The 27,328-nt window shown below is 31.9% G+C and overlaps 3 protein-coding genes across 3 annotated transcripts; 2 read left to right on the top strand and 1 right to left on the bottom strand.

Moving 5' to 3' along the window:
• Positions 1 to 7,454: 7,454 nt before the first annotated feature.
• On the bottom strand, positions 7,455 to 11,621 carry LOC125877154 (uncharacterized). Its single transcript, XM_049558493.1, has 2 exons — positions 11,187 to 11,621; positions 7,455 to 7,947 (listed from the first exon to the last, which is right to left on the bottom strand). The coding sequence occupies exons 1-2, from the start codon at positions 11,436 to 11,438 to the stop codon at positions 7,711 to 7,713; spliced, it is 489 nt and encodes a 162-aa protein (XP_049414450.1). The 5' UTR covers positions 11,439 to 11,621; the 3' UTR covers positions 7,455 to 7,710.
• A 3,259-nt stretch (positions 11,622 to 14,880) lies between these two features.
• Positions 14,881 to 21,538, top strand: LOC125876962 (AT-hook motif nuclear-localized protein 13-like). Its single transcript, XM_049558251.1, has 5 exons — positions 14,881 to 15,673; positions 15,790 to 15,842; positions 18,793 to 18,924; positions 20,669 to 20,827; positions 20,911 to 21,538. The coding sequence occupies exons 1-5, from the start codon at positions 15,016 to 15,018 to the stop codon at positions 21,169 to 21,171; spliced, it is 1,263 nt and encodes a 420-aa protein (XP_049414208.1). The 5' UTR covers positions 14,881 to 15,015; the 3' UTR covers positions 21,172 to 21,538.
• A 2,937-nt stretch (positions 21,539 to 24,475) lies between these two features.
• Positions 24,476 to 25,427, top strand: LOC125876316 (auxin-responsive protein SAUR77). The gene has a single exon (XM_049557468.1). The coding sequence runs from the start codon at positions 24,722 to 24,724 to the stop codon at positions 25,091 to 25,093; it is 372 nt and encodes a 123-aa protein (XP_049413425.1). The 5' UTR covers positions 24,476 to 24,721; the 3' UTR covers positions 25,094 to 25,427.
• The last annotated feature ends 1,901 nt before the right edge of the window (positions 25,428 to 27,328 follow it).

The raw sequence follows: 27,328 nt of genomic DNA, 5'->3' as shown, positions 1-27,328 counted from the left end.
ATTTTGTAATAATATTCTTCGAATTCACAAGTATATTCTTGAATATAACTCATTTTACAAATTTGTAATTTTTCTAATTGCTCTTTAGCAATTATTCTAATTTTTTCTCTGTTAGCTGGAGGACTTCCTTGTCCACCAAAGAATTCATTAGCAACATATTGCTTTAGATTTGTAATGCCTTCTTGTAAGGATCTTTTTAATCCTTATATTGTATCATTTTTATTATCTTTTCTGAATCTTCAGTTAATCCAGAAAATCAGTCGTTTACTTTCCCTATGAAAGTGTTTATCATGATGATGTATTTTTCTTCATCAGTATAATTTCCTTTTCCTAATAGGAAATATAAGAGCATGTTTTGGAACCATAAATTTAGACTTGTTTCTGGATCTCTTTTACAATCCAAATCTAGAAATTGAGTTCCAATATCTCCTGTAGGGAGTCTATTTGGCATGAACCTGAATTTATCATCATTATGAAATTGTTTTATGAAATCTTTATTCTTTTTTGCTTTGTTTACAAAATTTCTATTATCTTTTTTTGGCTCTTGCCATTCTTCTTCTTTAATGGATTTTGATCCATCACCATTTTCAAATTTTCCTTGGGGTCCTCCTGTTTCCCCTTTATTCATAAATACATTAAGTTCATGTTCTGAAAGATTAAGATCTTCCATAGCATATACTAGCTCATCTAGTCCATTCATTTTTAGGTAATTCATTTTCTAAATCTTTAGAATTATCTGTTGTTTCTAGATCTTCTTCTTTCATTTTTTGTTTTTCTAGGAATTTTTTAATTAACATTTCATCCATACTTCCTTTTTAGTAAGTATTGTTACTCGCAACTTTTTTTGCTAGTAATTCTTTTAAGTATTTTTGACTTACTCTTTTGTCAAATTTTTTAGTTTTTTCAATAATATTAGTAATTCTTCGTGGAAGATTTTCTTTTATAGAAGAGATTTCTATTTCTATCATTTTTAACCGTAAGGTTAATTGTTTTTGACTTTCTATTAAGTCTTTCAATAATTCTGAGATTTTTTTTAGACTCATTTTATTTTGAAAAGTAACAATCAGAGGTATCCATTTCTTCATTTTAATGTATATAATATAAATTATATCTTTCTTCTTCAAATTTATTTCTTCTAGTAATTATAGAAACTATTTTTCTCTTTAGATCTTCATCTAAATTTTTTATTACCTGTAGTATTGTTACTAAGGTTTCTTTTTGTATATACCAAATAGGTTTTACTAGATTAAGGTCTAGTTCCATTATATATATATATATATAATATGCCACGATACAACTATCATTCTAACTATCTTATTAGCTTTCAACCAAAAGCTAACAAGATTTTTAGTTACATATTTATTATTTAGTTAAATAATAAATATGTCTTGTTAGCTTTCAACCAAAAGCTGACAAGATTTTTAGTTACATATTTATTATTTAACTAATTAATAAATATGTCATTGTGTGAGCTATTTATTACTCATTCCTTTTCAATTTGTTAAATTTTGATCTGACACATGGTTTACGAAAATAAATTAGATTTAAAAAAAAACATTAAGTGATACTTGAAGTTGTCCCAGATTTTCAAAAAGACACCTTAACTTTGTGTGTGTCCTTTTACCCCACAAAACATTCAAAATCACAATAAATACACATTTTTTACACAATATTTCCGCTTTTGACAAAAATATCCTTCGAATGTGCAATTTGTTAAAAACAAAAACTCGGACCCATTATTGATGTATTGAAGAATGCTTTGGTAATTTCCTAAGATGAATTCGTTTTGTTTGTTTCTTTAAAATTTATTTGACTATACTAAAAAATTCTATAAAATATTATGAATCACGATAATTAATTACTTAAATACTTAAAAGATATAAAAATATATAAAAAGATCTGATTGACTCTTCAAATTTTACCGGTGACACATAAATTGGGACAAATGAAATAATATATATTATTTGAAAATTTCTTAGAAAGTACTATAAATTACAGTAATTAACAGCTAGAAATATTTCAAAGACAAAAAAAATTGATTGAATCTCAAAAAAATTTTAGTACTACATAAATTGAGAAAGAAGAAATGACCTCTATTATTAGAAAATAGCGTAAAAGTATTACAAATCATACAATAAGAATTAACAATTTAAAATTTTAAAAGACTTTAATGTTTTATACTTATTCTATTTCCACTTTGGACAAAAATATCCTCCCAATATGCATATTTTTTTAAACAAAAAGTGGGACCCATTATTGATGTATTCAAGGATGCTTTGGTAATTTTTCTATGATGAATTCGTTTTGTTTGTTGTTTAATTTTTTTTTAAATAATTATATAAAATATTATAAATCACAATAATTATTTACTTAAATATTCAAAAGATATAAAAATATGTAAAAGATCTTATTAACTCTTCAAATTTTATCGGTGACACATAAATTGGACAAATGAAATAATATATATTATTTGAAAATTACTTAGAAAGTACAATAATTTACAGTAATTAACAATAGAATATTTTAAAGACAAAAAAAATTGATTGAATCTCCAAATTTTACTAGTACCACATAAATTGAGAAAGAAGAAATAACCTTTATATTTCAAAATTGCGTAAAAGCTATTACAAATCATACAACAATAATTACCAATTTAGAATGTTAAAAGACATAAAAAAAAAATTATCATAGTTGACAATAATTAAGAATTTAAACTATTTTAAATTAGTATTAAAGTTTGATTAACTCTTTAATTTTATCTTTGTCACATAAATTGAAACAAAAAATGATACATATTGGGCCCATGCTAGCACGGGCTTCGATGTTTAGTGTATATATATATATATAGCAACTTTTTAACCATTAAAATCTCTTATCATTAATTATAGAGTCGTCAATATGGGCTAGGCCCGTTGGGCCGGCTTGATCTAACCCGTGATTTGATAGGGCTGAGCTATAATTTTTGGAGCCCATTTAAGAAAATGGTTTTTTAGCCTAGCTTGAATAAGCTTGTCAATTTGTAGGCCTTGGGAAATATGGATAGGGCTGGTCCGTGGGCCAAATAAAAATTAATTAAAAAATAAAAATAAAATAGTGTATTAAAAATAACAGGAGTCTACACTCAAAATCTGTTTAAAGTTTAAAATATTACAATTTAAATACAAATTATGTTTATAAAATATGTACTACATAAAATAAAGTTCCTAAAATTTCTAGAGAATCACTACATAGACCATAGCCTATGGAATATTATCATAGTTTTTGTGTTTTATTATGATCATTGAAAAACAATTAGGTTAATATTTCTATTTATCTATTTATGTTTTTACTTGAAGTCAAACTTAATAAATATTATATAAATAGTTTTATTTGTGTATTTGATTAACAAGTAGTAATACTAATCGATATTTATGATAATATTTTTAAATTATAATTTAATTTATAAAAAAAATATACTTTTAAGAAAAGAGGATTGGCTCGGCAAAGCCCGTAGCCCACACACTTTTGGGCTGGACTGACCATTTTTTGGCCCACATAAAAAATGGGCTAGCCCGTCAAATTGCAAAGTCTGTATGAATTAGCCTAGATGGGGTGGATCAGCTCATATTGACAATCCTAATTAATTATTGTAAATCATTAGATTTTGTTGATTTTTTTCTTTTTTTTTTAATAATATTTAATGATTGAATTTTTTTCGCAGGATGATTGCCGTATGAATTCACTGAATTTGAGTTTTTCTTTTTATTTTTTAGATATTGTTAAAGTTATTTACATATATTTAAAGTATAACATTAGTTTGGTCATAATGTCTTATAGAATTATTACTCATTTTGTTGTAGATGCCATTGATGTTATTAGGTAAAGGCGTAATACTAAAAAAATTATTGACCAAAAATTCATCAACGACCCAACCAAAGGTATTTTTTTTTTTTTTTTTGGGATAAGGGTCTGAAAAATACTTCAACTTTGGTCGAATTTGCTGTTGCGATACTAAACTTTCTTGAGGATCTATTACCTCCCTAGACTATTTAATACCGTATTTTTTACCCCCTGAACTATTTAATAGTGTATTTTAAAGGTATATATGTGCCCACGTGGACACATTACTATTTATAATTTTGCATTATTTTTTATGTCCACGTGGGCAAATATATATGTTTAAAATACGGTATTAAATAGTCAAAGGAGGTAATAGGTCCTCATGAAAGTTTAGTATCGCAACAACAAATTCTACCAAAATTGAGTATTTTTCAGACCTTTATCCCTATTTTATTCATCTTATAATGTGATAAAAATTGCATGCTTCTTAATATTTTCAATTTAATAATAATTGGATATACCAACAAGATATCATCTTTTATTTTTATTATTTTTAATAATCTATATGAGTATCTTTAATAGTGTATTACACAAATATACTTTTGATGGTTTAATTTTGTACTAAATGATTGCTTATTGTAATTGGTGGGGGGGAAAAGTAATAGGTAAAGGTTATAAGAATTCTTTGTTATATCTATTTCTCGTTTATATACTAAGAAAATGTCTTAATCTCAAATATATTCTTCATAAAATAAATATATTTTGATTATGTATTAGATATACAAATATGATTTATTTTTAAAGATATTCAAATACAGATATGTTAATATACAAATATGATTTACTTTTTGATTTATTTTTTTAAAAAAATTAATATCTTTGACAGAGTAAAAAACTAAACATATTGATGGGATGTTGTCACTAATTTAAAAAATCAGAAAAAGAAGAAGAAGATACATATGAAGAGGTTGAACATTATATCTTTTTTGGTTAAAAACATTGCATTCACTATATTGCAAATTCGCATCACGTTTCATATTGGTAAATCAATTTAAGTAAGCCTAATAAATAAGAATTTTCTCTCTCTTAATTTTTGTATGGATTAAATGATGTCATATATATGAAAATGAAAGTAATAGATAAAATGACAATATCACTACTATATCACAGTTCATTAAGAAATAAATAATAATATTTAAGAAAAACAAAATATGTATAAAATGATTATTGATCTCTTATATTAAGTTAATTAGTATAGTAGACCAACAAAAATGAACGGAGAAGTATATTTATATGCATGTTATGATCGACTTCTTTAAATTCTTAAGGCTTAAGTCATACACAGCCCCTTAAAGTTGTCCGCATAATTCACTTAGACACCTCAACTAGGACTTGTACCTATTGAACACTTAAATTGTTCAAAACATATACCTATTAAACACAAAGTGCTTACGTGGCAAAATAAGTGTACCTCACCGCTGTTGAGCGCATAAATAGGTTCCTATTTCATTTTTCAATTTTTTTTTTAGATAATTTGTTACTTTTTTCACACCCGCATACATTAACTAAATAACTATAAAAATAAGCTCTTAATCAAGAAAAAGAAACAACCCCACCCCACACCCCACACCCCTCACCCCTTTACCTGTCATCTTCTTCACTCCATCTTAAAAATCTCTTGCACTTCATTTTCGATCTACTTTTTTTTTTTCATTTTTTGTTAAAACGAAAACTTAAATCTACTAAAGAGTTTTTCTTTTTGTTAAAAACATAGTTTTTCTATTATTTTTCTTTTTAATTTATTTTTTACTTTTTATTATGGATGAAATGCCACATGTCTTTTTCTTATTTGTTACTATGCCACATCATTAGCAAGTGTATGACACGCGCTCTCTATTTTTAATTGATTGTCACACAGTGTTCAATAGATATATTTTTTTAACTAATGAAGGTGTTCAATTGGAACAAGCCCAAGTTGAGGTGTCTAAATGAATTATGCGGACAACTTTAAGGGGCCGTGTATGACTTAAACCAATTCTTAATATTGTATCAGGGGCGGACCCACGTTTCTAGGGGGTTCATCCGAATCCCCTCGGTAAAATATTACACAACATATATAAGGTAAATTTTCTGTATTTTTGTAGATATATATATTTTAAACCCATTCAATAACAAAGAGAAATTGATGGTGCAGTGGCAAGTCTCCTTGAAATAGGATATACGTCACGGTATATATAAGGTAAATTTTTTTAGTTTTTCTTTTTTTTTTTAGTTTTAGTTTTTTTTAAATTTCTAGTTCTGTTTTTCAAGTTTTTTTTTTTTACTTTAAAAAACATGCTAAAAATGTGGTTTTAAACCCAAAATAATTAGAGGTTCCTATTTTTAAAGGCTTTATATTTTTATTTTTTGAATCCTCTAAATGAAAATTCTGGGTCCGCCACTAATTGTACCATAGTAGAGAACGCATGATTGCATGTTGTATTGAATTTAGATTAGAAGCTCAATCGAATGCTTTTTCTGTTTCTTATTATGACAAGCATGTTTGATTATTTGTATTTTTCTATCGGTTATCATATTTAAATAATTAAATAAGCCATATTTCAATTTAATTTTAAAAAAATCAATTGAGATACTCATATCTGGGTATGTCCCCTCTTTCTGTGTCATGTATTACATAAATGTGTCAATATATTTTCTAAATGGAAAAAAACAGTTAAACATTATTGATCGAATATGAAAATTATAACATTTTTTATCCCGTTGAATTTGATTAAATTGTGTGTATGTGTATGTATACAATAATATAAAGATCGTACTTATATCAAACAACAAAGAACTCAATAATTTTTACTAAATCTTAAAAATAGTATAAAATAATATTTGTATTTCTCTAAGGAATATATATATGTATTAAATTTTATTGGGATGGTATAATATGAATTTCTATGAAGTCTATGCTGAATCTCAAAAGATGAAGTTTTTTACTAGTTTGTTTTAATACATTTTTCAGTCATAATGTTGTCTATTATTATATAGATATATCACTAAGTTTTTTATTGTTATTTATGTGTAGTTGAGAGAGGTCTTTTGCGTAGACACGTAGACTAGTACATAATAAAGATCTCTTTATTTATTACTACATATCCCTACGCCTTGATTAAACTTAAAAAAGATTATCTTATTCTTATCTCAAACCAAAAAAATAAAATAAAAACTAGAACAAATATGCATGCATTCAGTAAAGGAGAAAGTAAGCAACGCAGCAGCTGCAGCCAAGGAACATGTTGACATCTTCAAAGCCAATGCTCAAGAAAAGGTCTCTCAATTCTAGTATATATTTCCAATGTTTGTACTAAATACACTTGAAGTAGTGCAGGCAGAGAGAGCGAGCAAGGGCATAGCAGGAGAGAGAAGAAAAGCAAAAGAAACAGAGTGTCACGGACTTAAGAGTCTCACTAAAGCTCCATACGGAACTTGACAACTTACTCACTAATCTTTCAAGGCAGACCATGCTGGGGAGAAGTTACAAAGAAAGCATGTTCATCATCATCCCTACAGTGCCATTCCAACTACTGCTACGAATTTTAATTAGTCAAATGTGAGGTGTGCTTCACTGGTTTTAAGTAGCATAGCTTATAAGATTTTCTTAGTAACTAACAATTTAATATTCATGTATACATTGAAAGTTTTTCTGGGTACAACTATGTTTGCTTTTATGAATGAAACCTTGCTTTCTAGCATCAAGTTAGTTCCAACAAAGCAGAGATGAAAGAACATTGAATGCCCAAATTGTGATTCACACACCAAACATTGGTCCTTCTGAGAGAATGAAGCAAAAATAATGCATCTACTAGCAATAATTTAGTCAAATCTCAACCTCAAGTACGATCATCAAATCCATTCCAATTTGCCTTGATGTTCCACTCGATGTTGAATTTTGCCAGCAGCTGACAGTGCCTGGCTAGTTATCTTAGCAGGTTTTGTGGTGTACTTCAGTTCAAACCTGGGATATTGCCTGTGGTGCTCTTCTGTGCTTGAACGTGTGTCCTCAAGGACTTCCTCGAGAAATTCATCTGCAACATCTCCATCTTCATCAATCCTAAGACGCTTGGCGTACCATCTCAATCCCTGTAATAAACATCATGATTAAGTATGTGCATTGGAAATAAATAACACCACAAAGAGGGAAGACATTGATAACATAAAAAAAAAAAACAAATCACAAAGAGGAAAACCCAATAACGGGAAACTAATGGCAAAATTATAAAAACAAACAAATTTTGGGTCATGGAAACTGCAAAGTTAAGAAGCTGTTATTTATCTCCACCACTGAAGAATCATTACACATCCTTACTGCAGATGATTGCAAATTAATAAGAATCTCATCCTGAGACCTAAGTATGCCATTCTCTTCGTCAAGAAAGATCGGGCAGCATAGAAGCAGCTTAGGTCTTTTTTTTTTTTTTTGGAAAAGGGAACTAGAAAAGCTTGATAGGTTTTTCTCAAGAAATTAACAATGTATTACCCACGTAACCAGCGGGTGCACAAACTGTATGCAGTACTGAAAACCCAATAAAAAGCAAAGCTCTACCATCCAAAAGTCCAAAACCAACAAGGAATGAGCTTACGATGAGGTATTCTACCAGAAACACGAAAATAAAACAAGAAATATAACCAGAAATCTTCATCAAAGAAGAATCCACATACAAGATAAATGAAGCTTTCATAAGCTTAAGCTTCTACACCTCAAGTGAAACTAACAATAAGATGAAGCCTCACCTATATAATATAAACATCATTCCTGAACTAGAAATCAATGTCTTTCGCCAGACCGCTGCACATTTCTCTTTCTTATATGTTAGACAGCGATAACTTGGTATACATAGGAACAGAGATTTAATGACATCTTCAGATACAAATATTTCACTAAAAGCTTCTGGTTTAAAGCCAAGCCTTCAACCACACAGTGAAACGGCGACATAGAAAAGATGTGATCTCACAAACGGTAAATGGACACAGTGATCCTACATATTTATCATACATTCATACTTCTGTTCAGTTATAGCCAGTTCCCGAAATGGCTCTGGAGAGAAGAAATTTTCCCCTTTAGTGATGCCTTTTATACTGTACTTCACACTTCACTTACCTAGAGACTCTAAATTGCATAGGTTTAAGAAAATAGAGGGGCCTTTTAAGTGATTATGTGCACGAGTTAATAAAGTGTGATGGGAACCTAGAAACATGTATTTACAATTCAAAGAAGGAATGTGGGGGATCTATTCTCCTCCAAATTTCAGGAGCTTCTGCATGAGTGCATCTTCTAAAGATTTTATGCTATCGCCTAGTATAGATTCTTGAAATATTAACATAAGTTATTCAATGAGGGAGTTGATAAACCAAAACGCATACAGTGGTAATAAATCTTAAGAATAAGTTAAAATGGCATCAAGAAAATCTTACCTTTTCGCTTGTCAGACGCTCCTCTTTTTAGTTATTCTCAAGAATCCTCACAAAAACAAATGAGAGTTTCATTACAGGCTGTAGAGTGTAGAGACAATGCTCTTAAATCCCAGCCCTAATCAGGACGGCTTGCTTTCTTTCAGACAGAATAACTGATCACTATATGCCAAGTAGAAGTGAAACTCCACTACACTTTCTCCGGAGGAACTTTTAGCTACTAATTACCCCAGCTCAAAAGCCCTCGAGTCTAGACTAGAAAACCATATCCTAATTCGCTAGTAATCCCTTGTATCTAAGTCTCACCTGGGAATACATGGCATGTCCTTAAACAATAAACCAACCACCAAGTAAAACTTGCATTAGCAGACAGCTAAATAGTTGATGCAAATTTTCTTTCATTGACACCCCTTATATAATTCAAACACCAAGGTTGAAGCAGCCTCTATCCAGCTAATGAACAAACAAATGTCAAAAACAAAATTGAGCAAGCTTAGGTGTATAGGCAAATAACTTGTTTACTTATAGTTAAATTGATTTATACTTGAAAGTCTCCATGAAATAATTCCATTAACTATCCTAAAAAGGTCCTCAAAGAAATTTCATGAACTGGCCTGAAAAGAGAATTGTGAATAACAAGTTTATTTAGTTAATTGTATGTGTGCAATTGAGGATACATTAAGTATGTTCCCAGTTCACACTCAATGAATTTTCTTGCGCAATAGAGGATACATTACGTATGTTCCCAGTACACACTCAATAAATTTTCAACTCATGCTTTGAGCCCTTTTACTTGTATGAGACAAGTTTTTTTTTATACAAACATGTGACTTTCAAGATCTATTCCTTTTACTGGGAAAAACTAGAACACTTGGGAATAGGAAATGAAAGGTGTGTTCTCTTACTGCAGTGCTCTATACATTGATGCAACAACATTGGCTGTCTTCTTTTCCCCTTTCATGGAGCTACATTTAGATGCAATTTTTTATAAGTATCACCTAGAGGCAAAAGAATGTAGTTTCCCTGGAAAGATATTACTATCCTACCTGCACAGTACTGCATTAACTCATAACTTTCCGCCAAGTGAAACCACTTCCATGTTATTTCAACAATTTGGATGGGAAGCATATAGGGGAGATTAAATGACATTGAATCAAGCAAGGTGAACTTCAAGCTCCTCTATCTAGCTTGGGCAAACTTTGGCGGGGGATGGATACTGAACTGGATATGCATGGATACACTTTCAAGAGGTGGACCCATCTTTGGTCATTATCGATAAAACTTAGTTTCATCCTACATTAACTGATAAATAAGGAAACTGTATTTCGTCAAGAACCCTTCCCCTCTTCCCTGAGCAAATCACCAACTCCACATTCCCACTACCGAAGAGACTATACAACTGGACCCTCCATCACACCTCTAGCAAACATCAACAATAGCTAGTTAACATAGTATTTGAGAATGCTGCCAATCATCAAGTTTACAGAAACCACTTCCACTCTGACATGTTACTCTATCTCTTTCCTAGAAGTCTGGCACCAATATTTGCACCTCCGTTTTACTTCGGCCACCTTGCACCTACCGCCAAATGGTATCTCTTATCTACATTAATGAGTTTGATCTAATTGGAGTTTAACAGGAAACCGCACAAACCTATACCTGTTTAAATACATCGCTTATTCAAGTTCAAGTTCTGCTAGCAAGTATCTTATCTTTTTCAGATATTATAATTACTGATAACATTAATCCATTTACCGCAATTCAATGACATTCTTGAATTCGGATAGAGTGGATTTGTTTACTCAGAACATTTAAATTAATATCTAAAGATACAATCAAACAAATTTTGCAAACAATTAACAGAATCAAAGTCAAATTACCATGTATGTACATTATCTCCGATAATTTACCTGAACGCCACCATCGCGTGAACTACAATGAACAAGGATAGGACCGAGTTGTGCCCTCTCGACGGGGACTTGAATCGGGACACTGAAACCTCTGAGTGGAACATTTTGAGCTTGAGCTGCCGCAGCTGCTGCAGCTACATTCACTGAAGACGGTGCTATATTACCATTGGTGTCATCTTCTACCCCTCTCACTTCGTGACCTTCTTCTCTTGAAAACCCTAGAAATCCAGATAGTTTCCTAAATAAACCCATCCCTTTCTATATACAGCGACATGCATTAGCGAGAAAAATGGCGAGAACTACTGAAATACTCCCGCCGTTGGGAGCCGGAACGCCGATAAATCAGGATCTTTTGGCGCCGGAGATATTGACGGAACGACGATCTCGCCAGGCAAATTGGAGTCTTGACCTTGGACTGGTGATTTGTTAGGTCTTAAGTGCGGGTTATGACTTTGCTAGTGCTGGCAGGTGGAAAAAATGAAATACTTTTTTACCAAACATTTTTTTTTAAATAAAATAAATTACTACCATTATTAAAATGAGTTAAAATTGAACATGATTATGATAGAGTGTTAAAGTGAAATGGGGATAAGTTTGATGGATTATTTAATTGAAATCAAATCGAATAAAAAAATAAATTAGATCAAATTAATTATGATTTAATGTTCTCTAGGTTATTGGTACTAGGACATTATATTATGATTCGATTAATATATCAATTTTGGAACTATTATTTCACCTTTTATAATTTATTCACCTATTAATTACTAATTATTAATTTTAGTATAACTTATTTTAGAATTAGTAACTAAACAAAGGATAAAACAATATTATTTTTCATTCCTCAATTATATCTATATTTGTCTAGCACATACTAAACGACTCCTAAATGTCTAAAATAGATATAAGTGGCATTTAATTAACAATAGAAAATGCATAAATGGTGCAGTTCTGATCCACTAACACTTTGTTTGGATCATTGTTACTCATTGTTTTATAATGTATTGTATTGTATTTGTATTATATTGTATTGTATTGTATGGTATGGTATTGTATTGTATGGTAGATACAATGTTTGGTTAGACTGTATTGTTTGCTATTGTTTAATAAAAAAATTATTGTTTGGTTTGATTGTATCGTACTGTATTGTAATTTATAAATATACTAAAATGTCATTAATTATTCCAGGGTAGGAGGTTTGATTCGGATTAAATAATATAGATAAAGGGTAAAATAGTATTATGAAATATTAATTAAGGATATAATTAGAAAAGAAATTAAGTAACAATGGGAACACACCAAATTGGTTGTTCCATAAAATTGAGATTTTCATTGTTACGTAACAATGAAATTTAATAATACAATACATTTTAAGTAACAATCAAAACAAACATTGTATGTATGGTAAAAATACAAATATAATACAATGGATAACAATGATCCAAACATAGTGTAATCCTCGCAAGTTAAAATTCACATTTGAAGTCAAGTTTAAAATCATTATCACAATATTAACATAAAAAAAAAAAAGCTTAAAAGATAGTAAATTTTAATACACTTTTCGAATCTCGTTAAAATGAGCAAACGATTACAAATCATAATCTATACAATGACATCGATTCAAATAAAAAGTTGTCTAAATCAATGGTTGATGAGCACCATTTAAATTTACCTTTAGCCACCATTTTGTTAAGTCCAATTTGCATTACATGAAAGTGTTATCTTACTTTCAACTATTTAATTCATGACATTCAATAGTCTAGTGACATCATTAATAACCCAAACACATGCATTTGATACCTTTAATTATAATTCAATATTTTTCGGACCAAACTGAGAGTTAGTAGCATAAACAAAGATGAATTTGTGAATGAGAAATATAAGTTTCCTATTTTCATAGGAATCAATGGAATTATTTCAAATTGTTCAAGTGGGCTGGAGACGAGATCTTTCACTAGATCCACTACATCTTTATAGGCTTCACCCGATCATCCAATTCAATGACAATGTAGCTTGGTGTTATGAATCAAGTCCAGTTCAATGTAGATATTAAGTTTACATAAGTAGTTATTGGGTTGAGAACAAATAATAGAGCCACGTTAATTTGGGATCCAAATTAAATAGTGGCATGAGAATGATTCCATAAAAAACGATAGTGATATGTGATTAAGACGTTATGTAAATTGTTAAGTAAATAGTCTGATTCTCTCATCTCCATTTTAATCGAGCTTCTCGTCCCCTTCTATCTATATCTGTATTTTCTGATCTTCTTTCTCTTCGATTAACCTTTTTAGTTTCGTTTGAAGGACGGTTAGTTGTTATTAGCTTGTTCTTTTCATTTTCCAATATTATTTTGTGTTTTTATTGATTATAATACACATCATTGTTGTGTTGGTAACTTGAGTTGTTACACTTGGTTGAAATCGTGTTTCCATTCTTATATATATATCTTATTTTGTGATAAAAAGCGTAGAAATTTTTCCTCTCGACTGTTCTTAGTAATTTTTGAAAAAAATTGCTGATTAAATGAAAAAGGGAGTTAATATTAATATTAATAGGTTGGAACACATCATAAATGACCCAAAAAAACTCATTTAACAAGTATTAATGAAATGATGATCATCTCTTTCTTTCTCTAGACTTCACTTATTCAAATTTTATATCTTCTTTTTATTCTTGGAATATTAAAGCTATATATATAAAACTAGGGTCAATCTTTAATGATACAATTGGTCATTGATCGATGATAATATTTTTTTTTGTATTTTACATGTAAACATAATCGTGATCATGATTGTCCTATGTCTGTATAATTTCTAAAACTTTAATTATTTTTTTACTTCTCATGTATAATCGTCATATTTTAACCATGCTAACCGTTGATGTCACAATTTTCTTAACCTATGCTTTTGGCCATTTAGCTCAGAGACTTCTAACTCTTGTGATATTTATGTCGAAGTATTTTAATGACCTCACTACTTTGTATATACTTTTAAGATTATTTGTTAATCTCGTATAACGTTTTTTAATTAAAAAATTATTAAAACTTTATAGAATTTGAGCTAACCAACACGATACAAAACAAGGTCTCATGGTATATATATGTTATTTGCTAATAACATTATGTTATGTTAATTAAATGAACCAGTGAAATTATTTACAAAAAGCACAAACAATGAAGAAACAATTTAGAGAGCAAAAAATTTTGTGCATTGATTTAGTTATCAACTTAAAGCAAGACTAAATGAAATTATAGTGCTAACATATAAATAATTTAGATATTTAAACTCATTATTTTAAGAGAATGAAATAATAATTAAACATGTTTATTTTGGAACCCCTAAGTAACTTTCATCGTGTAAATCCTATGCGAGAGACTCGACTTAAAAGATATTGAGGAGATCGATCTCGATCAAATCAACTGAGTCATCCGAATGACAATAAGTTTACTCATATAGAAGAAAAAAAGGTTAAAACTAAAAAAGATTGGTATGTGACAAAAGGATACCTAGCAAAGTGAGGAAAACAGATCTAATACTATCTGCACTAAAAGTTCAAAATAAAAAAATTGTTAAAACCCTAAAAATTCTAAACTCTTGTTGTGTCTTCCTCTTTAGTCCAACTTCTCCTCCGCTTTTGCCCATTTTGTTGTTCTGTTCTGCCTCCCCCCACCCCCGCAAACCCACCCACCCCCACCTCACCTCGGCTTCTTCTCTTTCCTCAGTTTATACTTTTTCTCACTTCAGTGAACAGAAACAGTAAAGAACAAAATCACAACAGCATTCTAGAAAAAAAACCCTTTTTTTTTCAAGAATAATTCTCTGTTTTCATGGATTCTCAAGAATCCCAAGCGGGTCACCACCAAAATCAACACCATCATCAACCCCAACACCCCCAATTTCATCACCAACAACAACATGGCCACGGCCATGGCCATCATCCCATGATGATGGCCAGACCACAACACCATCAGCATCACCAACAGCTTCAACAGCAGCAACATCACCACCAACATCAACAGCAGCAGCAGCAGCAGCAGCAAGCTAACACCTTTGGTTTACCTAACAATGTTCCAACACATAACAACAACAATTCTGCAATGATGCAACAGCTTCAGCACCAGCAGCATCAGAACCAGCAGCAAAATTCTGGTTTTCCTTTTAATTCTGTGGTTAATACTGCTTCTGCGGCGGTGGCGGCGCCTCAACATAATCTTGATTACTCAGATGCGTCATCTCCTAGGGCTACTGGATTCAGCATTGAGCCTGCTAGGAAAAAAAGAGGCCGACCCAGGAAGTATTCTCCTGATGGTAACATTGCTTTGGGTCTCTCGCCTACTCCTGTTACCCCGATTTCATCTGGGGTGCCTCCTACAGATTCTGGAAGTGGTGGTGGTGGTGATGCGGAGGGTCCTTCTTCCGAGAATCCTTCGAAGAAGGCCCGAGGAAGGCCTCCTGGCTCTGGAAAGAAACAGCTAGATGCTTTAGGTAATTGATTTACACTAGTTTTGAAATAAATAAAAAAGCAGTCTTTTTGGGTTTCTTGAACTTTTTTCCTACAATTCAGTGCTTGCAGTAAGTAATTGTTTCTTTATGGTTGACAGGTGCAGCTGGAGTTGGGTTTACACCTCATGTGATCACAGTGAATGTTGGGGAGGTAAATTTTGTTTAGTTGTTTGTTAATCTTCTTTTTGGTAAAATATATTAATATTATCTTTTTCTATAAATGTTATTTTGTTTTACAAAACGTGCTCATTAACCTACTGAATGTGCTCAAAAGCTTCTCTCCACATTGTTATATGTATGTTTTAGATCATGTTTCTGCATTATATACTTTAGCTTCAAATTGCTTTACTTGATACGGAAGTATGTGTTTTAGGTGAAATACCTAACTCCCTGAATTTACGGAAAGGAAAGTGGCGCTCCGTCTCCTTTACTTTTCGTTTTGTCACTTTGGCGGATACATGTTGATTGACTGACAAGTGTTTTGAGATTCATATGATCTACCATCTTGTCGGAGTTTGTAATAACATGGGGATTGGACTATTTCTATGATTTAAAGATCTCGTAAAAGAAAATCAAGGATTTTGCCACACACGAGGTCAAGAACGGAGTGTAGTCATATATTCATATCTGTGTAACATGAGAAGTAGTTTAGTAGATCCTTCTGTGTGATATCATTGATCCAAAGGCTTCGAGGGATTTGTCTTGGGGCTTTTTGATTTAGGATTGGCCATGGAGCTCTAAATGTCATTAGAGGCGTACTTGAGACGTGATTATCCCTGAAGCCAAGTGTAAAGCAAGTTGAGTGCTTGCCTCGTTTGGTTGTTCGTTGGTATCATATAGGCACAATGACTCTAAGGCATGCGCCTCAAGTGCCCACATAAGCTCACTATAAGATGGCTGTTTTAAGCAATTAATATAAGAACCATGAAGGAGATGATATGGATGGATATGTTAGTGATTATTAATAAGATAGTAGAAATATAATATACGAAAACTTGCCAGTATTATGAATTAACTTAAATATTTGCATTGTTACATCTAATGTAAGGAAAAAATTATCTATGCAGGTGATACCAATTAGTTGGGATTAAGATTTATTCATGATCGTGTGTTTTCTAGGGTTCTTATAGGCTGTCAGAGTTTTATGTATGCATTATAAAATAAAAGGAGCTTCCTTACTAAATAGGTATGAAGAGGCAAGAATGAAGAGTAATAGATATGTGTGACGTTGTTGATTAAGATTGAGTTGTATTCTTAATCCGTTTTTTTGTTATATAATTCTTCAATTGTAATAAAATTTGTCTTATTTACCCAAAAAAAAAACCGGAGCTTCCTTAATAAAGAAAATGAAAATAAAATATAAAGAGCTTCTAGTGTTTTTCTTTTGAGAAGGCAAGGTAAAGTGTTCTTTTTTTTTTTGTTTTTAATTACTCCTGTTGCACTTTATGTGACGCTATTTCTTTATTAGTTTGCTCCAAAAAGAGTCACATTTCTATACTAGGAAACAATTTAACTTTAAATTTCCATTTTACTGTTAAGGAGTAGTTTCTGTAGGTACACAAAGGTTATGGCTTATTTAAGACCACAATTTCAAAAGTCTAATTCCATTCTTAAACCTTTTTTGTATAGTTAAATTACGTCACATATTGAAATGTAGGGATATTTTATATAATATTGGACTGTGAGTTTAAATGGACGGACATGGACGGTGATGGTTCATATAGCCGATCACAAGTTGCATTAGGGTGAGGCATTGGTAGGTACCTTGTGTCTTGAAACTTGAAAGTGTCGCTGTTTGATAACTTACTTGGGTGTGAGGCATTGGTAGGTACCTTATGGCTTGAAGGTTACTCACCCTTAAGGCACAATAATTGTTTTCTATCATAGCTGATAGATTCTATCATTATTGCACAACATTTATATGAAAGCTACACTCTCTGCTAATGCCTGCTTTCCATCTCACCAATGCCTGAGAGGAAAATCTGTTTTTTTCTCCAGCAACTGCACATACCAGATAAGTAGTCCATTGAATATTGCCTTTAACATTTAAGGTCATGCTGGTTCACAAACATGCAAATTTTATGTTTATGAAGAGTTCCTTTTTTTTTTTGTTTTGGGGGGGGGGGGGGGGGGNGAGATATGGTAAATTCCATGGCCAAACCCATATATCTGGAGACCTAGGGGAGCACATTTTTGCTCCCTTGGTAACTTGAACCCCCAAACCTTATGGTTGGAGATGGAGAATCTTTGCCACCAGACAATTCCCCCCTTGTCAATTTTCTGACATGGGGTTGTGTATGATAGTTAAATTGGGAATTGAATAGGTCAGCATGCGGGAGGGCTTTATGAGATATCCTGGACATGGGAAGACAAGACTGGTGTTTTAGGAAAACAATAGGTGTTATATTGCATGAGGAAGTGACTGGGACGATTATAGATTGTTTTAATTGCTTTTAAAATATGAATTTTGAAATAAAGACCTTATTTATGCTTAACCGTACCACTTTTTTTTTTTTGGAATTAATCAACTTACATTGCATTTTATCTCATTTTGTAAATAATATATCATTGAGAACCTTATGTTTTGGTTGTGTAAGTAACTAGGGTTTCCAGCGTGTTATTTCAATATCATATTGGTGATTGACATTGTCTTTGACAAGTTTAAAACGACAACTGATTGGATGGATATACTTTTCAGCATTGGAGCAAACTTTATAATGAGTGGCTTTCTTAAGATAGATTGCATGTGCCTTATCAAGATTTATACAAAATTTCTTGCACCTTGGTCTTTTATGCTGCAAAACAAAAAATAACTGGGTAGAGGTTATACACGTCTTTTGACAAGGTGTACCCGTGGTTGATACATATCTTTAATTTTTGTTACCCGTGGTGCTTGGATTTGTATCTACTAAAGGGGCTTGGTGGTGGAGTGCATTTTTTGCATCATTTTTTTTACAGGTTTGCAGAACATTGATGCAGTTTGATGTTTTGTTTTTCTAGCTTTATCCGTACTTGTTAAAAATTGACCTCTGTTAAATTCCCTGTCTTGTGAATTTTCAGTTGACTATGTGATATGATGTGAATCTGTTTCCCGTCTTCAGGACATAGCTTCAAAGATAATGGCTTTCTCCCAGCAAGGGCCACGTACTGTTTGTATTCTATCTGCAAATGGAGCCATCTGTAACGTCACCCTTCGCCAACCAGCAATAGGGGGTGGCACTGTTAGTTACGAGGTTTGTATGCATTTTCCTTGAGACTCTACCTGTAATGTTATCTTAATTCATATAGTTATCGGTAATATGTCTGTGCACTGGATTTAATGAGAGAGTGGTTTAATTAATATGCTTTTCCATCTTATATACACATGGAAAATGACTCTTGACGTAGCATAGTTTGGAATATTTCTTGTAATCCTGCTAAGTTGATTGTATAATTGAATCCTCTTTCAACAAATCTAAATTGAGGCAGAAAACCACTAGGTGCTAGTGATTTCTTCCCATCTGCCAAAGCTTTGTGAGCAGAGTTGCGTGGTACTAAGCTTCTACCCTAATTCTCGACCTCCACACTCTCCTATCAAGGGTCATATTCTCGGTGTGCTGAAGTTATGTCATGTCATGTCTTGCCTAATCACCTCACCTCAATGCTTCTTCGACCTACCTTTACACCTCCTCAACCCACTACGGCCAACCTCTCACACCTCCTCACCAGGGCATCTACATAGCTCTGTTCAGATGTACGAACCATCTCAGCCTCATTTCCTGCATGTTAACCACCATTAGGGCCACTCTACCTTGTCCCATATATTTTCAATCTTCATTCCTAATCTTATCTCTTGGTATGTCCGAAACATCTCAGCCTCATTTCCCGCTTAACCACCACTAGGGCCTCTCCTACCTTGTCCCATCATTCCTGATCTTATCTCTCCTGGTATGTCCGAACCATCTCAGCCTCATTTCCCGCATCTTAACCACCACAGTGGCCACTCCTACCTTGCCCCAAATATCTTCATTCCTAACCTTATCTCTCCTAGTATGTCCGCACATCCATCTACTCAATATTTGGTTGCTAAAATGGGCTAGCATTTTAACCTACAGAAAGATAAAGGTGCATTCTATGCCATAATGGTCTCTCTTCTGAAGGATAGTCTTTCAATTGGATCTACTCTCGTAGGTCGTTTCTCTACAGAGATTGATATCCCTCATCCCTAAAGCATCTTTCTAATTCTCTTACTTAACTTAGGCAAACCTTTCTCAAGGAGAGAAACTGACTAATTAAAATGCTAGTAAGGGGCGAGTGGAGATAACTAGGTCACCAAAGCATTTAACGTGGTATCTACATCTATAAGTCCTTGCAACATCACTTTCCAAGCTAATAGTTGGTTAGACTGTTAAAAAAACAATTGGCTTAGTTTGATGCAGGCTTACAAAACCTGGCCTTGAAAAGAGGAGACTTATAGTTTATGATGTGCATATGCCCTAAACTCAAATATTTTATAATCATAAAACATGGTTCAGGATATTTATGTGTAAGTTCTTCTACCAGAGCATACTTGTGTTTGCTAACCATAGGTAATAAGTTCCTTATTGCTTAAACAAGGTTTAGTTGGGGCCGATCATTTCTTAAAGAATCATTAGTTTGAATGCAAGATGCTTTGTGCTTCGAGTTGGCTTTTTGTTTTTGTCTCCTAGAAACTTGACCAAACATGCTATTAGTCAGTTGATCACATGTGAGCAATTGCATTGGTTCTTTTTGTGCATGATCCTGTGGAGCTGAAATGGAAGCTTAATTTCATCATTGAACGTTTCTAGAACATGGTATTGTTAACCTGATTGAGTTGGCAATGGATGAGCTATGTGGTTGATTCACTTGTAATGCGTATAATTATATATTACGTATACTACTAATCTCATATGCTGTATGTATTTTTTTCTTTGGTAAGTAATCTCATGATATTTAACCTGTTACTTTTGTATGCAGGGCCGATATGAGATCATCTCATTGACAGGTTCCTTCATGCGGTCAGAAAATAATGGCAGCAGTGGACCAAGTGGTCTAAGTGTGTCACTGGCTGGGGCAGATGGTAGAGTAATGGGTGGTGGAGTTTCAGGAGTGCTTATGGCTGCCACACCAGTGCAGGTGCGCTGCATCTGCCTTTATACTCTTGCCCCTCTTGTTTGAGTTCAGGATGTGTCATTAAACTGTTTTAAATTCATGACCAGGTAATCGTGGGTAGCTTCCTTGCTGAAGGGAAAAAGCCCAAGTCTAAGGTGCCATCTTCGACACCACCATCCAATATGTTGAATTTTGGTGCTCCCGCCACAGGGGAGAGCCCCCTTTCTCAAGGTGATGCCTCAAGTGACTCGTCTGAGGAAAATGGCGACAGTCCTTTCCAACATGAATCAGGACCTTATGGTAACGCTGGCCAACCAATGCATGGTATGTCAATGTATGCAAATATGGGCTGGCCAAAATCGCTGTGAAAACACTTTTTCTTTGTCGACATGACGTTGCCAAGGGTACTTGACTTCCTCATTCCCCTTGCAACAGAGTTGGCAGTTGATTCGCAATGCTAACAGGCAGAGTATAGGCGTTTCTTGATTTCTCAACTTGAGCTTATTTTCCTATTTTTTCTCCCCTCTTTCCAGTATGTAGTTAAGGTAAAAGGCATATGGCTGATTTACAGAAATCCATTTTCATGGTTTCTTTGGCACTATGGTTTTAGTAGTAGTATATGTTAGGTGATGTTTGGTTGAAATATTATTTACTTCCAGATGGTTAAGATTTTTAACTTCTAGGAATTATTAGATCGGGTAGAAATTCTTCTAAATGAATGGAGTATTTTCTTCACTTGCCTTCTGGTTAGAAATAATCAATTATTTCCTTTTAACAATCATGATGAGTTATCAACATGTCTGCCAATTATGATCAACTTGAACTCACGTTTATTGTGAAAATGCTGATGATTCCATCTTTATAACGTGCTTCCTCGTCTTTATTGATGAATCATGAAGAAAGATTTTGTGCTTTTTACCTTACGTCTAACCAGATTGAGAGCCAATTATTAGGTTAAAGATCAAAATGTCTTTTTATTTTATGACCGCTACAACGTTTTTGAAGTTATAGGCAATGCTAATGGAAGACGGAAGTCAGACAAGGCGATGACTATTGACATAGCCTATAGATTTGGTAGAGTCTAACTATCTTTATTCTAAGTAACACTCGAGAAAGCACACGCTAAGCAGTTCTTTACCAAAGCCATGAAAGCTGTAGACGTGTTGTGGTCGTGGGGTTTGCAGTCCACCCACCCAATGGCCTACACCCTCTTTATCTTTGGTTCTATCAAAGACCCAACACACCTTAAGACGTAGTAATACATAAATATGTCATTTAATTTAGCTTTAGCTAACATTTATGTCATTCATCTTTGGGAGTGCACAAGTAGACATTTGAATTTGTATAAAAGACACATGAGTCTTACATGACATAACACACGTAGAACACAAAATTGTCATGTAGAATGAAAGTGTACTTGTGCACATCTAAAATTGTAGAGCATAAACGTCAACTAAACCAAGTTAAATGACATATTTATGTATTATATCTATAGTTAAAGTCTATCGATTTATGACACTTCCTAGAAATATCACTAGTGTTTTACATAATTCATCGACTTTTAAAAAGCTAATTACACATGACTTTACTATCTCTAGATTTGTCTGCCGGTAAAGTTTCATAATATGCTACTAAGTTCAAATTACATTAGTTGTTACAACATAACTCAGAGCCTGTTTGGATTATGATTGAAAATATTAAACTTATAATAAATAGTTCGTTATTTCGACTAAAAAGTATTGATAAGAAAATTTTCTATTAATATGTCCATAAAGTTATTTACAAAAAATTATACAATAAATTGTACAATGAAAATGTAATCGAGAGAGAATTCGAAATTCAATGTTGGGAAGAAAATATTGAGAATTAGTAATGATATGAAAAATAAAACAATAAAATATTTGATCAAATTCCATGACTAATTAATATCTATAGCCAAATGTCTCATACAATAACTTCACATTTTATATCAGGATTATTTCCTTATCCCATCGATCAAACGACCTAGTGATGCTTTATTTACTCTACCTAAATCTGGTAATGTTTAGTTAGGATTTGACCGACCTATTTGGCATGTTAGTTGGCTGAAATTAAGTTGGAGTAGAAGGAAAATATGTGGAATTCAAACAAACTTGACCCATGAAATTAAGCTTATCCACTATTTTGTTATAATATATAGTTTTTCTCATTCTTTTTTTTGATACGGAATGCAACTCGAGTTTCTTCTAAGCAATAATTAGACTTCTTATAATTTAAGTCCAAAATTTCTAAAGGAGTACTTTTTACCATTTCTTTGGAAAATGACATATTTCCCACATAATGTTTTATAAGGTAAAAATGTTTCCTTTATAATTTGTTGCATATTATAATCCATGTTTACATTAATAATATATCCCCAGTATAATTTTACAAGTTATATTTAGAGAAAGAGGTGTACATAACTTTACTCTTATCTTAAAAAAAATAAAGAGAATATATCTAACATACTCAGATAAATTATAATCTATTTTTACATCATAATATTTATTCCTACCATAAAATAAAATATGGAAACATAAGATTTATCCAACATTTTTTTTTAATTCTAATTTTTTTCATGTTGGACTTTATATATATGAATTTTGTAGAATAATCTTACTTTCCTCTTTTACAAATTATTTTATTTTTATTTTATAATTTTGTTGGTGCTCCATCCATTCAACATGGAAGTCGGCTTTGTTTGTTAAACGCGCTTTGAAATAATTGATGCGAACTCTCTATTTCCAATTCCAACTGGCTCTTATACCCCATACACGTGTTTTAATGTAAGATAATAGTGATATTTCAAGTTAATGTGGATCCACCAATAAGGCTTTATGAATGGTTGGAAATTTCCGTCTTTAATGAGAAGTCTCAAATTAAAAATTTAGAAATAAGGAAATTTTTAACAAAAAAGTATTTTTCTTTATAAGATTTTACATGATACGAATTTTAATTGTCCGAGTAAACAGATACCACGTACCGATAATTACACACAAAATAGTGTAAGATAGGGACCATGACCAAGAGATATGATGTTACAATGAAGATTTTTCTTATTTTTTTTTAAATTTCTAGGAAAATGCGTAATCACTATCCTTTAAATGTGTATTAGGTGAACTCGTTCATATGCAATAACTTGTCAAATTATATAGAAGATGTAAACCACACTTAGCAAGTTTGTTGTGATCATGAACTCAACCGAGGAACGTTATTGACAAAAACTCGAGGAGAATCAATCAATGACATCCCTTATGAGATACCACCTGCTACACCAATTTAGCCACCCTTACAACGAAGTGGTTATAATTGAGATTCCTCCCCTTTTATCTGAGGTGACAAAATCAATCCTTAAGAACATAAATAATTTTCCTTAATGATTTTATCAAAGAATAAATCAAAATTAGTCAGATTAGTAAATTCCTACTATCGAATTCCAAAATAATAAAAAGAGAAGATGGGGACCAAGTCACAAGGGCAAAAAAAAGTAGTAGTAGAATTGTCACCATATTATTTCACAAGTTTCATTGGACCTACCAATTTGTCTGTCTATCTGTCACCTTTCATATTCCTACCACTCATCATAAAGTAAAATTAAGGAAATTTTTCTTCTCACTCAAACGGCTCTCTTTCCACGAAAACAACCATTGAAAATTACACCAAACTATATCTTATACATAAATTAAAAAATGTCTATATATTCTTTGTTTTCATTTGCATATCTACACTAGCCGTTGGCTGGCCAATTCAATCTTTGCTACTCTCATCAAGAACTCTTCTTCCCTTTCTTTCATTTTATTCCCAAAATACCCTCCAAAAAAAGGTAAAATTATCTCATACAAAATACATATATAAGTGGCCATTTTCTAGCAACATATTGTTTTTTGTGTGTTACAATTCATGGATTGCATAGTTTTGCCGGTAGCAATCTTGACAAGGCGATGCTCGAGCCGATTATTAGGGTATAGGCCACTAGTGGAAGATGGTTATGATGATTCAAGTTATCCGATAACTGTGATGGTGGGAAAGGAAAAAAGGGAATTCTTGGTGGAGTCATTTGTGTTGGAAGAAAGTCCATTTAGAAGTTTGATTGAAATGGTGAGAAAAGAAGATAGAGGAAAAGTAAAAGAAAATAGAGGGAAAAAAGTGATTTATGTGGATGTTGATGCTATATTATTTGAACACATGTTGTGGTTGATGCAAAATGATTGCTCTTCTTTGTTTCAACTAAATCTCAAGGAGATCATTGATTTCTATGCTCAAGATATATAGTTGAAAAGAAGAGACAATTGATTACTTATTAATCATTATGAAGGTAACAAGTTAAAGAGGTAATATATTTATATATGAGTCTTTTTTTTTTTACTGCTTCCTTTTACCCTTTGTGGTAGGAGCTTTTTTGGTCTTAATTAACACTTTTTATATTATGGGGTTGTACAAAAAAGAGTTTTAAAGGAAAAAGATACTATATGGATATGTAGAAATAATTGATACTTGGCAAAAGAGAATGTATACCAATTTTTAGCAATTAATTAATAGTTAGTATATACTTTAATTTCTCTTGTATGTAATTTCCATCTAATATAATGGTGTTTTTTTGGTATCACGTTCTTCGATCTGGTTATATATTTATGCAAGTTTGATTTTAATTAAAAGCAGTACTTTATGTAAAATAAGTTAAGAAACGCTACAATATCTCAAAAATATGACTTCATAAAGTGGATAAGATTTAAGTAATTTGAGAAACTACTTCTTGCATGACTACAATAAAAATCTAAATAAGTTGGATGACTATTTCTTTCTCATGGGCATCTTGATTAATTTTATAGCCCACAAAGTACTTGTTATTTCACATCAGATATCGAGTAACTTTATCGATCAATATTTTGACAAATAGAAATAAAATCACCTAAATTTTTTTACTCTATTGAAATTTAAACATGAAACCATTCCATTAATGACCATGGGTAATGTAGATGTTACTAATTTATACTTAGTTACTTACCACAAAAAAAAAGTTATATTAGATTTAATTAATTGACTATTAAGTTAATTAGATGCAATATGTGAAATTACAATGTCTATGTCATTGTACTAGTTATATACTTATTAGTTAATTAAACTCTTACATTTTTATTGAATTAGTGATGCCTTAATTTGTTCATGTCCTTATAAACAAGTTAAAATTGTCAAGTTTACGTTGAATAAATCAAGAAAGCCGTCCAACTATGTAGTCAAAAGTTTGTAAGCACGTTAGGCTTTAATAATAGAGGCAGTCAACAACTAATTTTCCAAATGAGGTTTTTCCTTGCTATCCTTTCTTCTACTTGCCGACTTCTATTTTTATTTATAACAATTATTGTATGATTATTCGAATTTACGCCACATAATTTGTATGTATTTATTGTAGAAGTAATAAAATTAGCCAATGATAATCTAATTCAACTCTCTCAAATTTGAATTGGTTATTGATCCTCTCATTTATTAGCTTAGTTCATTTCAGCCAACTCACACGGCATAAGTATAATTACTGAAGGACAAAGGCCAACTCATTTTAAGGATAATTCGTTTAATTTTTTCGATCAAAAGGTTACTTATTTTTGTGGAATGAATTTATGGGTCAGCCGGTGTAAGAAGCAGTTATATCTGTTGGGCTACTAATGTACAGATCCATATTCGAATACCCCAATAATCAAGCCCATTTCTTATGATGACCCAAACTCTAATTTGATTGGGCTACTTTTGTTAAGTAGTAGTATGCTTTTAGGGGAAATTATGTGGATAAGCAAATATATACTAATTAATTAGCTAACATAGTTATAGTTTGAATTAAGTAAAAATTAGGCAAATGACATAGTATAGGAAATAAATTACTTCCTTTCCCTACTCTTTCATTAATTACCAAAAATCCCTTATTTAGTGTTTTCCGGATACATAATAAAGGAGCGTTGATACTTTAATTTCTAACGCGCTGATACTTAAATTAGTAAGTTATTGTTATCAGTTTAATGCGTTAAAAAAGGAATTAAAAACTGAAATTATAATTGACTCCCACAAATCACGGTTACGTTTCTTCCTTCAACCAATTAATAGTTCATAATCGTCTAACTGAATTTTTTTTTTTAATTTCAAATCACGCTTATTTTTTACTTTTTTTAATCCTCTAACGTTCTCCCTGTTTTTCGAAAAAACAATAAAAGATTTATCTCTCTAAAATTTGGAACGCTATTTTGTGAAGATTCAACATGAATATTTCGATCTTGTTAAGGCATTCTGGATCATGGGAAAGCGATGTTAGATACGAACGATACATAAGTGATGGTATAGTGGTTTGTGAAAATATTTCGTTTGTGAATCTTATTTCAGCAATTACAGCTGAATTGGGTATAGATGAATTCAAAAAAAACATTGAGGTCAGATACGTTGTTGAAGGAAATTCGTCTCCATTGTGTATTCGGAATGATATGGAGGTGAAATTGTACATAGAAATTAAGAAACATGAGGTGG

Source organism: Solanum stenotomum, chromosome 9 (genome assembly GCF_019186545.1).
Source record: "Solanum stenotomum isolate F172 chromosome 9, ASM1918654v1, whole genome shotgun sequence".
Lineage (NCBI taxonomy): Eukaryota > Viridiplantae > Streptophyta > Magnoliopsida > Solanales > Solanaceae > Solanum > Solanum stenotomum.
This window is presented reverse-complemented; position numbering and strand designations above follow the sequence as displayed.